Genomic DNA, 13,792 nt, shown 5'->3' with positions numbered 1-13,792 from the left:
TTTGAGATTTCCTTTCTTAAAACCTTTTCCCGGGCGCCTGGGTGGCTCAGTTGGTTAAGCGACTGCCTTCGGCTCAGGTCATGATCCTGGAGTCCTGGGATCGAGTCCCACATCGGGCTCCCTGCTCAGCAGGGAGTCTGCTTCTCCCCCTGACCCTCCCCACTCTCATGCTCTCTCCATCTCATTCTCTCTCTCAAATAAATAAATAAAATCTTTAAAAAAAAAAAAAAAAAACTTTTCCCAAGGGAAACCTACATTCATCTACTAGGATATTTCTGCATTTTCATTCTTGAGCTTTGGAGAGGTATAGGAAGATAGAACATTTTGCCCCCAAGGAAGAAAACCAAATAGAGCCTGAAATGGCCTCCTGTTACTATCTTGCTTTACCAAGGCCCACAGAGAAGGGGACTCTGGTAACTTGTTTTCATTTGGTGAGATCAAACCTTACACTGCCCACTAGGCGTGGTTCAAAACAAACCTGAGTGTTACCTTTTCAAAAAAAAAAAAAAACTTCAAGGGATGCCTGGGTAGCTCAGTCGGTTGAGTGTCTGCCTTCGGCCCAGGTCATGATCCCAGGGTCCTGGGATCAAGTGCCGCATTGGGCTCCCTGCTCCGTGGGGATCCTGCTTCTCCCTCCCCATCTTCCTCTGCCTGCCATTCTCCCTGCTTGTGCTCTCTCTCTCTCCCTCTCTCTCTGACAAATAAATAAATAAAATCTTTAAAAAAAAAAAAAAAACTTCAAATGCCTCAGAGAGCTCCTTAGTAATGTCCTTTATTAAGCAAAGATTACTGTCCTAATTTTTCTCTTCTGTAAGGGATCTTCATGTAAACAAGATCCCCCTATGTGTCCTGAACACTTTACCAAGTTACAAAAAATATACAGGGTCCAATTTTTGTCCACATTGCTGACAGGTACTGGACACTGGAGTGGTATTGGACTTGACTGGTACAGGCTAGCCTGTTCACCCTGGGTCTTTTTGGTATTTAGACAATGGATGGGGTTTTGTTTTTGTTTTTCCACTTTTCTTTTTTTCTTCCCGTTCCGCGCGCCCCCCCTCCAATTTTTATCATTTAGAATTCTTGATGTGAACCCCACAGGGGAGAACGGAGGCTCATTAGCATTCAAGTTCTGTTTTTGGCTGCATATTTTAGCTGGTTTATTTGATAATCGGCATCCCTCCTGGGATCCAGCCCGCTTTTGCTCGGCTCATGCTGGGTGAATCTGTGATATTTCCCATTCTGCAGTCCTTCATTTATAACCCAGATGCAGCCTGCTTTCCCGTTCGTGAGATGACATGCCCGGACTACCCACACACAGATAAAGAATTAGGCAGAACTTGGCTGGGAAGATAAATCAAGCTAACCATCTCATTAGGCTTGAAAGACACAAATTAAGCTTGCATTGGAATTAACAGAGAAGCCTTCCAAAGAGACACGCAGTACAACAAGGGGTAGAAGAAATTGCCATGGCCGTTTCTCTCAGGAAGCTTGCCTCCATTGCCTGGAACAGAGGAAACATAAAGCCTCTTTTATAAAAGCTCCACAGACAGAGATTTGGGATCAAAATAGCCGTATAACCTTCACTGAGTGCTTATCTAGGTACTGTGTGCTGAGACATTACAGACGTTCTCTCTCCAAAACCTCACAATGACAGATGAGGTAAAGCACTATCAAGGTTCCTCTTTAACCTAGGAGGAAACTGAGTCTCAGAGAGATTCCTTCCCTTGTCTCGGGGTCCCAGAGCTAGCCTAATGGTCACCGAGGATATCTGGCCCATGGCCCACGGCTTAACCTAGTGGCTCTTCTCCAGCATGAACTGACCTTTCAGGGGACATTGGGCCCCGTCTGGAGACATTTTGGATTGTGACAGCTGGTGAGGGTGGTGCTCTTGGCGTCGAGTGCATAGAAGCCTGAGGTGCTGCTCAACATCCTGCACAGGACAGCCCCCATGACAAAGAACGTCAGCAGTGCCGCCATTGAGAAACCCTGGGTTAACTACTCAACCAGACTTCAGGGATAGCTGACTGTCCCCCTAGACCTACCCACCTATCGTGCTCTGTACACAGCGTGGTAGGGCAATGGCTGTGAGTTTAAAGTTGCCTATTATAGGGGACGCCGCTATCTGGCAGAAGGACCAGCCAGTGCGGAGGCCAGGAGGCAGGAACATGCCTGGCATGGTGAGGAACAGCCGGCCACCTGGTATACCTGGCGTGAAGGGACTCACGGGCAGATGAGATGAGGGAAGTGGGGCGTTCTTACCATTAAAAGAAACAGATGATGTCCCAAAAGCAAGGGGCCCGTGCCTGCAGTTGAGGAATGTGTAGACTAACAGCCTCTGTCTTGTTCCCGCCTCCCTGTTCCGTTTCTCTCCTTCCTCCGACCTCCTCCCCGCCGCCCTCGCCCCTCTGGCTCCCTAGTGTTTGGCCACAACATGAAGAGCAGCAACGACTTCATCGGAAGGATTGTCATCGGCCAGTACTCTTCGGGCCCCTCCGAATCCAACCACTGGCGGCGAATGCTCAACACCCACCGCACAGCCGTAGAGCAGTGGCACAGCCTGAGGTCCCGGGCCGAGTGTGACCGCGTGTCTCCTGCCTCGCTGGAGGTGACCTGAGAGCTGTGGGAAAAGCAGCTTTCATTTGTTTAAAAAAAGAGGAGGAAAATTTAAGACAGACAGAAAACGTGTCACATGCCTATTACATCCACACAACACACGCACACACACTCAAATACACACACACACTAAATCCTCTCAGAACTGAGAGGAAGCTGACTATTGAACACAGAATGGTTGCCCTCAGTGGGCAAAGCCTGAGAACTTTCTAGAAACCCCATCTATACGTCACGAGCTGAGTGGGCTCTGCTGTGAGACTTACTGGCAGTGCTTGCTCCTGTTGATACCCCTCCCCCCAAATGCACTTTCAACCCTCAGGCCAGAGAAGGGGCCTCCCCAAGGGTGCCAGCCTCCATCGAGATGAAATTCTCCAAGAGCTTGGCCAGTGTGTGGGAGGCCCGACCCCCACACCCAAAAGGCACACCTGCTGATTGGGTGGCTTCTGAACGGGCTGCTGTTCCCTGGGGGGGTTCTTCAGACCTGATACCTTCCCCCAAAAGTGTAAGTACTTTGTCTTCTCTTTAGTGGACGTGATAGATTAGACTATTTGGAGAAACCAAATGGCCTCAAAAAATATTCCAGTGTAAGAAACTTCCCTGGCTTAACTGAATTTGTCCTTGTGTTAGCTTATTCCTAAGGACCCCCCATGGGGAATGTTTTCGTGTGTGCCCTCACAGGTGAACACGTGTGTGTCCCTGTGTGTCCTCCTGGTGAGCAAGGTGGTCGGCAGGACCTCAGTCCTGAGCACTCCCTTCTCTCTGCCCCTCCCAGTGAAATTTCACCCAGTGTCCTCCTGTCTGTCATGACCCCACCTTCAGTAACAGCATGTGTGTATGTCAAGTAAATAGAATATGATAGAGCAAAAGTAACCTTTTTTGACGATTCATGGTGATTGTGGCACACGAAAGACTTGCAAAGGACAGTTACGTGGATTAAAATGGCCACCGCGCTCCCGTCCAAGAGGACTCCTTCCTTGTCATACTCTGAGCATCTCTCTGTGTTTGTGTGTGAACCAAAGTCATTTTTCTCATGCTAAGGAATTAGTGTAGTTAGGATAGATCTCTCCCTGTTGGATGCTACTGTATCTTTCCCACAGCCTCTTGTCTGGCATAATGGGGAGCTATTTATTGAAATTAAAGATTATTTATTTGTGCCATGCATTTGAGTTATCTTTTTCTTCATGAACACGGGGCATGAAGAGTGCAAGGTGTTGCGGTTACCGCTGCTGCATAACAAACCATCCCAATGACTCAGAGCCCTGACGTGGCAGGGAGGTCAAGGGGGAAGGCAGGAGGGCAAGGTTAGGTTAAGTTTCTCAAGAGAAAAAAAGAGACTACAAAATGACTTCCTTATCGTGGTTGTCCAGAAGAGGATAAACGCATGAGAGAACAGGGGCACCTGGGTGGCTCAGTCGGTTAAGCGTCTGCCTTTGGCTCGGGTCCTGGTCCCGGGGTCCTGGGATCGAGCCCCACGTCGGGCTCCCTGCTGAGCAGGGAGCCTGCTTCTCCCCTGCCCCCCGCTCCTTCCCCCTGCTGTCTCTCTCTCTCTGTCTCTCTGTGTCAACTAAATAAATAGAATCTTTAAAAAAAAAAACAAAACAAAAAAACCATGAGAGAACAAAGAGCATGAGGAGGACGGGAACATAGCAGGCATTGGGCACTAGAGAGGAGGGACTACCAGTGACTGAGCCCATGGGCTTTGGAGCCAAAGAAACCATGGTTCAAATCATGGACTCACCTCTCTCTAATTGTGTATCCTTGCACAAGCCATATAACTTCTCTGAGCTATGGTCTCCTCGTTATCTTAGTTAAGGGTACCTCAAAAGCAGACCTTGAGGCAAGGACTTGGGTGCTGCTTGTTTACTGGGGAGGGGACGCCAGGAAGCATTAAATGGAAGAACAAGTCAGAGAAAGGAGAAAAGCAGATGAAGGCTGCCTTGACTAGCACTGTGGGCAGCTGGGGAGCAGTCATGCTGGGGACCCCGGAGAATACACTTGACAGTGATCATGATGGGGAAGCTGGGGTAACTCCCGACGCTTATCCCTCAGGGCCTGAGGGTTGCCCCTGGAGACATAAAATGTTTGGCCCTTTAGGACTGTCCTGTGAGGGCTGAGCAAGCTTCAGTAGCACCAAGAAATCCCCAGGCAGAGAACGGGGTGGCAGGTGGGGGACCATGTTCTCGGCCGAGTGTGAGGTCTGCATGCGCTGCAGCCACAGGGAAAGTCAGAGGGCCTGAGAGTGTGCTCTGAGGTGGAGCATCCCCGGCATCCGCCTCCCTCATCAGTAATAACAAGAGGGCTGACTCAGCACCATGGGAAATGCCAAATATCTCACGTAGTCCTCATGCGGAAACCCACACGGAAGATGTTCTTAATTCCCTTTTGCGAAGGAGGAAGCCAGGGCTTAATGACATTAAGTGGCCAGTAAGTGGTAGAGTAGGATACCAGCTCAGGCCCGTCGGACTCGGGAGCCTGTTATGGGCTGGATTGTGGCCCCCTCAAAAAAGATGGCAGCCTGATCCCCAGTACCTCAGAGTGTGACCTCTTTGGAGATCGGGTCTTTACAGAGGTAGTCAAGTTGAAGTGAGGCCATTGACTGGGCCTTAATCCAGTATGACCGGTGTCCTTATAAAAAAAAGGGGGGGGGGCAGAGATTAGGACCCAGAGACAGACACACACAGAGGGAAGATGATGGGCAGAGACGGAAGGTTGTAGATCCGTCCCTCACGCCCTCAGAAGGAGCCAACCCTGCGGACACCTTGATTTTGGACTTCTGGCCTCCAGAACTGCGAGACCATGAATTTCTGGTGTGGTTAACTACGCTCGCTGGACTCTCCTCTCTGAAAATAGGGTGACTGTTGTTAGCCCGCACGGTTCATTTGAGGATTAGCCTGGATAATGGCCGCACCATCTCCACATGTACTTGCAGACTGTTCCTGCGAGGCACACATCAGGCGATGTTTGCTGGTTGGCCAGAGGGGACAGTTGTAGGATGGATGTCAGAGCTGTCCTCATCTCCAAGGAGAGAGTTTGTCAGGAGACTAGGGAAATGTGTTGAAAGGTGAAGGAATGACTTGGTTTCTATTGAAACTTGGGCTCAAGGTGCCCTGTCGTGGGCTACCCATTAGCATCCTCCTCCTCCTCCTCCTCAGCTGGAAGATGGGAAAGGAGATTCACCGGCCACCTACTCACCCTCTTTGGAGTGTGGGGACCCAAGTTCAAAGGGAGGAGGTGGGGTGGGAGCGGTGGGGTGAAGTTTGAAAGCCGAATCTGTTTTCCCACAGCCAGTCCTTGAGTCCTCTCGTCTCTTGGGACTCCAGAGCCCCTCAGGATTTCAGTCCACCCCCGGGAGTTGACAGAAGCTATGACTTCTGCCAGCCCAGCTCAGACATGCTGAGTCCCAGGGCGCCAGGAACAGCTGTTTGGAGCTCTGATATTTCACTTTGAAAACACTGGGAATCACAGCAGGGGAGGAAAGAAGGACTCCTTTCTTTTCTGAGCGGCCTGCCACTGTCACTGGGCTACCTGCCCTTTTCAATGTTCAAAAAGACCATTGAAAATAACTCAGGGATTGGGGCACCTCGCTGGCTCAGTCAGTAGAGCATGCGACTCTTGATCTCGGGGTTGTGAGTTCAAGCCCCGTGTTGGATGTAGAGATTACTGAAAAAATAAAATCTTAGGGGCGCCCAGGTGGCTCCATCGGTTAGGTGTCCGACTCTTGATTTTGGCTCAGGTCATGCTCTCAGGGTGGTGGGATTAAGCCCCTTATCAGGCTCTGTGCTCAGTGGGGAGTGTGCTTGAAGATTCTCTCCCTCTGCCCCCCTCCCACCCCCGTGCACACACATGCTCTCTCTCTCTCAAATCTTTTTTAAAAATAAAGTCTTAAAAAAAATAAATAACACAGGGGCGCCTGGGTGGCTCAGTCATTAAGCGTCCGCCTTCGGCTCAGGTCATGATCCCAGGGTCCTGGGATCAAGCCCTGCATCGGGCTCCCTGCTCAGCGGGGAGTCTGTTTCTCCCTCTGCCCCTCACCCCACTTGTGCTCTCTCTCACTTTCTTTGTCCCTCTCTCAAATAAATAAATAAAAAATGTTTAAAATAAATAAATAAATAACTCAGGAATGATCATCACTATGTAAAAACTAAAATCAACGCCTAGAAAAAAAAACTGACAGCATCGCCCTCAAGGTTGGCCAGGGTTATCCTTTGGGAGGTGGTTTTACCGCTAAACCATATACCTTCCTGTACGGTATTTTCGAAGGTTGCATCATGATCTAATGGTAGCTAATGTATATTAAGCACTTACCATGTCAAGCACTGTTCTAAGCACTTGTGTGAGGCAAGAACTGATTTGTTCCCATTTTGCAGATGAGGAAACTGAGGCTTATGGGATTACATAACAGTATGTGGTCCTACTGCAGCAGATGCCTGAAGGGGAAAGCCATGAAATGAACTCGCCTCCACTGTCCCTTTTATAACGGTGGTGAGGGCGCAGGGGACTTTGTTTTATTGGTAAATAAAGAGCATTTTTTTTTAAAGCTAAGAAACTAACGGAGATGATAGATGATAGATAGATATAGATAGATAGATAGATAGATAGATAGATAGATAGATGATAGAGGAGAGGTGGGAGAGGAGAGGAGGGGAGGGGAGGGGAAAGGAGGGGAGAGGAGGTGGTCTGAATCCCCAGACCACCATGAGCACAGTGTGTGTGGAGGTGTATCTGGGGGTGGGAGGGCGGGTAATGCCATCACACAAAAAATACGACTTTAGGAAGACAGAAAATGTATATACTATGTTACGAAGAGACCTCTACAACCTCCAAATGACAGATTGATTTGTTAAGTAAGGAAATTACCTACTTTCTGGTCAGTAAACTTGAGGTCTAAAGCAGGGTTTGGCAAACTTGGACCCATGGACTTCAAATCCAGCCTGCTGCTTATTTTTGTAAATGAAGTTTTATTGGAAGCCAGCCAGGTCCATTCCTATAGTCTGTGGCAGAGTTGAGTAGTTGTGACTGAGTCCGTGTGGCCGGCAAAGCCTAAAATACTTGCTATCTGGCTCTACAGAAGTTTAAGTTACAATAAAGTAGGATGAACGAATGAGTCTAGAGACCTAATGCGCGGCATAATGAATACAGAAAATGATACTGGACTGAATACTGAAATTTGCAAAGAGAGTAGATTTCAGATGCTCTCATCACCAAAAAGAATGTAACCATGTGAGGAGATGCTACGTTAATCAGTGTGACTGTAGGAGCATTTCACTGTGCATGGGTATATTGAATCATCATGTTGCATACCTTAGATATATACGATTTTTATTTAAAAATAGAATTAAAAAAAAAAGTTTGCCTACCCCTGCCTAGAACAATGCTTCACAAACTGTAACATACACACAACCCCTTGATTCTGATTCAGGGGGTCTGGGGTGGGGCCTGAAATTCTGCCTTTTTTTTTTTTTTTTAAAGATTTTATTTATTTATCTGAGAGAGAAAGAATGAGAGAGAGTACATGAGAGGGGGGAGGGTCAGAGGGAGAAGCAGACTCCCTGCCGAGCAGGGAGCCCTATGCGGGACTCGATCCAGGGACTCCAGGATCATGACCTGAGCTGAAGGCAGTCGCTTAACCAACTGAGCCACCCAGGCGCCCGAAATTCTGCCTTTTTGAACGAGCTCCCAGGAGACCCCAGTGCATGGGATTGGGCGAATAACGAACACTCCGCTTGTTTCCATCCAGAGAGGGGGCATGAACCCATTTACCAAAACTTTTCAGCCATCACCTATTGACACATTATCAACACAGATCATTTAGTTCATTTGCCAAATCAAAGGATCCTCCACTTTTCAAAAGAATTTCCAGTGGCATCTGTCAGACCACCCTCGTCCCCACCTGGAGGGTTCCCACTTGGAGGGTGCTTGATTTCTGTGACAGCAGGGGCTCCCGAAATGCATTGCACCAGATGATGGAGAGTGGGGAGAAAAGATGCAAATTTTATATTTATGTTTTATATCAACCTTCAAAAAAAATATATGTCAGTTTGGGGGAGGGGTATTTTATAACAGACCTGATCAGTAAGTAAGTACAGTAAGTCATCGATGCACAACACGGACATAATAAGTGTATGTCCTTCCTAAATAAATACACATGCAGGGCGCCTGGGTGGCTCAGTTGGTTAAGCGACTGCCTTTGGCTCAGGTCATGATCCTGGAGTCCCTGGATCGAGTCCCACATCGGGCTCCCTGCTCGGCAGGGAGTCTGCTTCTCCCTCTGACCCTCCCCCCTCTCATGCTTGCTCTATCTCATTCTCTCTCTCAAATAAATAAATAAAATCTTAAAAAAAAAATTAAATAAATACACATGCACGCTCTGGGGTGTGCAGCAGCCCAGCGTTTTGAGGAACCAGTAGACGTGGGGCATGAGGAGGAGACTGAGCCTGAGCTGTGTTTGCAGCCTGAGTCTGGCCTCGGCAGGCTCTCCACCCGGTGCCCACAGAGCACCGCAGTTAGACCTTGAAGGCATGGCAGCAGGTATACCAGAGAGAAGTGAGTGCCTGGGACAGGTTCAAGTCCTCCCTGGGGGTGCCAGCCACACGGAGTGTCAGAGAACCCGATGGGGCATTTCAGGAGAGGAAGCAGGGGAGGGAGGGGAGTATGCAGGGTCTCCTGCCAGGAGAAGGCTTGCACTGGATCCGTGATAATGGTAGCGAAATTTGCTATCCTTTGTTGAACACCTACTATTTGCCAGCATCTATGCTGAGTCTTTTTAAAAAAATTTTTATTGTTATGTTAATCCCCATACATTACATCATTAGTTTTCGATGTAGTGTTCCATGATTCATTGTTTGTGCATAACACCCAGTGCTCCATGCAGAACGTGCCCTCCTCAATACCCATCACCAGGCTAACCCATCCTCCCACCCCCTCTCCCCTCTAGAACCCTCAGTTTGTTTTTCAGAGTCCATCGTCCCTCATGGTTCGTCTCCCCCTCCGATTTCCCCCCTTTCATTCTTCCCCTCCTGCTATCTTCTTCTTCTTTTTTTTTTAACATATATTGCATTATTTGTTTCAGAGGTACAGATCTGAGATTCAACAGTCTTGCACAATTCACAACGCTTACCAAAGCACATACCCTTCCCAGTGTCTATCACCCAGCCACCCCATCCCTCCCACCCTACCCCCCACTCCAGCAACCCTCAGTTTGTTTCCTGAGATTAAGAATTCCTCATATCAGTGAGGTCATTATGCTGAGTCTTACAAACAAATGATTTCATTGATTCTTTGTGAGGTAGGTACTCTTGGTGTCCCCTATTTTATTAAGGAGGAAACTGAGGCCTCAGAAAGGCAGAGTGACTTGCCTGACAACACATGAAGCAGGGGAGAGAAAGACTCCGATTTTCGGAGATACTAATTCATAAGTGCAGTGACCTTCCCAATGAAACACCAGTGGATTTGAACACATTTATGTTAAGTCAGAGCAAACCACACGCGAGACTTGTGCACGAATGATAATGTTTGCTTCTCTTCGTTGAGCACTTATTCTGGGCCAAGAACCTTCTCCTGGCACCTCCTTTAACCCCTAAGAAACCCTGAAAGGTAGAGGGAAAGGGAGGAGGGTAACCCGCCTAGGCCTCCCTTGCTGCTTCCTAGGCAAGCGGTGTTCTAGGGCCTTCAGGGCCAGGGTGGGGTGGGGACGAGCTGAGCCCAAGAACAAAGGCCCCATCCACTTCTGCCTCCGACTTCTATTTTTACCTTCTGGTATGTATTTCCTCTGAGGGGGCCCGAGATGCTTTTATCTCCTGTGACAGGCCCGGATGCAAGCTCTGTTACTATCCCATCTCACAGAGGAGAAAATGGAGTCTCAGAGAAGCCCGCACATGCCCAAGGCCACACAGTGGCTCAGAAGCAGGGCGGTGGTTTCTCTTAGTTCCCCGGAGGGGGCGGACCAGGGTCAGCTTTCAGGCTGTCACTCAGAGCTGTCTCCGGCAGTGCAGAGGGGAGGGAGGAGAGAAGGGAGGGGAGAAGGAGGAGACTGGAGGCTCTGCAGTGTGTCCTGAGCTCCCAGCAGCTCTCGCCTGCTCCCAAGAGAGCTCCAGTGGAAGGGCCTCTCTCCTCCTCTCAGGCCTGCAGGTGGCTTCCTTGGGCCTCGGGATGCAAGGGTGGGGGCGGCTTCCCTGACCCTCCCCTCTGCACAGGCCTTTCCACAGACGGACATCAGTATCAGCCCATGTGAGCACCGGGGCCAGGGCCAGAGCAGGAGGAGAGGAGAACACCTCCCAGACACTTGAGGTTCTGTCAGCGAGGCCTGGTTAGCCTGGGCTGCAGCGGTGGGAGCCGAGCTGAGCCTCCCGACAGCCCTTCCGGCTCCCCTCCCCCCACCCCAGCCAGCGGCCTTGTCCCCCCCGCTCAGACTCAAAGAGTCCTGAATTTTAAATCCCAGCTTAGCATCTTAAAAACGGTGTGATCTCACCCAAATTTCTTAACCTCTCTGAGCTCAGCTTCCTTCCGAAAATGGGGGTCAGAGTAACACCGTCTGGGGCGACTCTGCAAGGGAAATAAGATAAAGTGGGGCAGTGCTCGCGCTTGGTGCCTGGCACCACAGCAAAGTCTGAAAACGGGATTTCTGTTGGCATTTGGCATCAGGGGTGCGGGGGCCACCCCCACCTTGACTGTGACGTCTGTTCCCAGGGACCTTTCAGACATGCTGCTTGCCACCACAGGTTAGGCATGCAAGGGGACACAGTTGTCCCTCTCATGACCTCCCTGGAGGCCACTGCTTGGTGGCCCGCTTCTCTGGGTTTTCTGTGTCCCGGGCAGTTAGGACAGCAATTACCAGCCTCTGGCATGTGGCCTCCCAGTGTCCCACGTGAAAGACTCAGGGCTTCAAAGGAGCTCCGTTTCTTCCTCTTTGCAATGGGAAGACCAGGGTGCTCACTGTGAGGGAACCCCGTCTGGGCGGGAAGATTCCTGAATCCTACCCATCTGCTCTGGGCTGAGGATCTTGCCTGTCGCCTCCACTGTGAGGGTTCTTTCCAAACACTGTTTAAAATATTTAAAATAGGGCGCCTGGGTGGCTCAGTTGGTTAAGCGACTGCCTTCAGCTCAGGTCATGATCCTGGAGTCCTGGGATCGAGTCCCGCATCGGGCTCCCTGCTTAGCGGGGAGTCTGCTTCTCCCTCTGACCCTCTTTCCTCTCATGCTCTCTCTCATTCTCTCTCTCAAATAAATAAATAAAATCTTAAAAAAATATATTTAAAATAATGATAATACCTATAACCAGTTAAGATTTACATAGCCCTCTCTATGTGCCAGGCATTGTTTTAAGCACTTTTTGTGTATGGATTTATTTAACCTCTGCAATAAGCCTATGACAGACATACTATTTTGATCCCCGTTAAACTCATAATGAAAGTGTAGGATTCCCATAAGACCCCATTATTGGGCTGTTATGGTGCTGGGGTGAATTGAAACAGTGGGGTGATAGGGTTGCCAGATAAAATACCTGATGCCCAGGTACAATTGATTTTCAGATAAACAATCACCTTTTAGTATAAGCATTTCTCAAAGATTGAGTGGGACATAGACTTAAAGTGATTTGTTGTTTAGCTGAAATTCAGATGTACCTGGGCATCCCTCTTAAACCAAGGTGAGTGGTGGTCTTTGTTTATCTAGGCAAGCATTAGGGGCTCTGATCTATCATAAACTCTGTCTTCCTTGGCTCGGGCTGCAACAGGAAGTTATTGCTCACAGCTCCGGGGGCTGGGAAGTCGAGGTGCTGCCTAATTCCGTTCCCTGGTGAGGGCTCTCTTCCTGGTTTATAGACGGCCACCTTTCTTGTTGAGTCCTCACGTGGCAGAGAGAGAAAGCGCATGTGCGCACACTGGTCTCTCTTCCTCTTCTTGTAAGGACACTAATCCCATCATGGCCCCCCGTCCCTCATGACCTCATCTAACTCTAATTACCTCCCTAAGACCCCACTTCCAAACACCATCACACTGGGGCTTAATGCTCCAACATATGAACGGGGCGGGGGGGGGGCACAAAAATTCAGTCCATAACCGTGACTTTGCATCCTTGCTCTTAGGCCTCAGTCTTCTCATCCATGCAGTAGGCGAGCAGGAGAGAAGGTGGACAAAATATCCTTGAGGTCTGCCTTGTATATCCCATGGCCTTGCCTTTCCGTCCCATGTGTGTGGGAAGGGCCTGAGGCTGAGTTTGCAAGTGGGAGCAAGTGGGGAGTCTTCTCTCCCACTCGCTTGTACCTGTGGCACCTCTTTGTGAGCATCAAGTTTCCTCCCCTGGAGAGGGGGGATAATAATGGCGCCTACTAAGTGTTTTGGGGATCTTCAATGAGATCGTGCAGATGAAGTGCGTAGCACCTGTTAAGTGCTTAAAGAATGAGAGTTAGTTCTTCTGCTACTGCACTTGTTGGTGATACGATAGAAGTGGTCAGGAGACACAGTTTTCTGTTGTGACAAAAGCCTCCCTTGGAGAAAGGACCTTCCAGAGGTCTCTCCCCAGCTCACCCTTATTCTGCCAAGAGGGGAACTGAGATCACTTCAAACCCAGCCGTCTTGGAGAGCTCAGAACTGGAGTTGGCAGGAAGGGTCGGGGAAATCCATTCAGCCCAACATGTTACAGTTGGGGAAACTGAGACCTACAGAGGCCAGTGACCCTGCCAAGGGGTAGATCTCCGGCTCTCCAGGTTCCCAGCCTGGCAGAAAGCCTAGTTCGAGCCTGAGCAGACAGATCTTCTAGAGGAAGGTGACTTCAACCCAGATGAGAATGTGTGAGTGTAAGCGTGTGTGTGTGTGTGAGTGTGTGAGCAAGAGTGTGCATGTTGATGTGTGACTAGGAAGGGTTCCTCTAGGGTCCTGGTGGGCCTTTGCAGGCCACAAAGGTGAGTGCACAGCCAAGAGCCCTCTTTGTTGAGAATGCGCCCTGTTTGTCTTTCTCCTCTGGATCCCAGCTTTCCCGTGCAAAGCAGAACAGAGCATCTGTCATTTCTTCACTCACCCAAAGTCTCCTGACCTTCCGTGAACATGCAAATATACGCACAGAGTGCAACTCAGCCACACCTCGAGATTTGCTCTGGAAAAAAAAAACAACAAAAAAAAACGCTTTAGACACTTCTGAGAGACTTGGGAGGGTTTAGCCAGACTAGAGCCTTTTCCCAAAACTT

At 49.4% G+C, this 13,792-nt stretch overlaps 1 protein-coding gene across 11 annotated transcripts in view; it reads left to right on the top strand.

The window, feature by feature from the left end:
* The window catches only part of SYT17 (synaptotagmin 17), a 190,953-nt gene that overhangs the window by 75,068 nt on the left and 102,093 nt on the right, over positions 1-13,792 (top strand). The window contains exon 8 of one of the 11 annotated variants that reach the window (XM_064592593.1): positions 2,418-3,793. The exons of the other annotated variants lie outside the window; for them this stretch is intronic. Coding sequence (XP_064448663.1) covers positions 2,418-2,614 — 197 coding nt within the window. The 3' untranslated portion in view covers positions 2,615-3,793. Of the gene's footprint in view, positions 1-2,417; positions 3,794-13,792 lie in introns of those variants that run through there. 11 annotated transcript variants of the gene reach the window in all.

This window comes from Mirounga angustirostris, unplaced genomic scaffold, assembly GCF_029215605.1.
Source record: "Mirounga angustirostris isolate CCGP_5_RB_7025 unplaced genomic scaffold, mMirAng1.0.hap1 SCAF_5, whole genome shotgun sequence".
Lineage (NCBI taxonomy): Eukaryota > Metazoa > Chordata > Mammalia > Carnivora > Phocidae > Mirounga > Mirounga angustirostris.
This window is presented reverse-complemented; position numbering and strand designations above follow the sequence as displayed.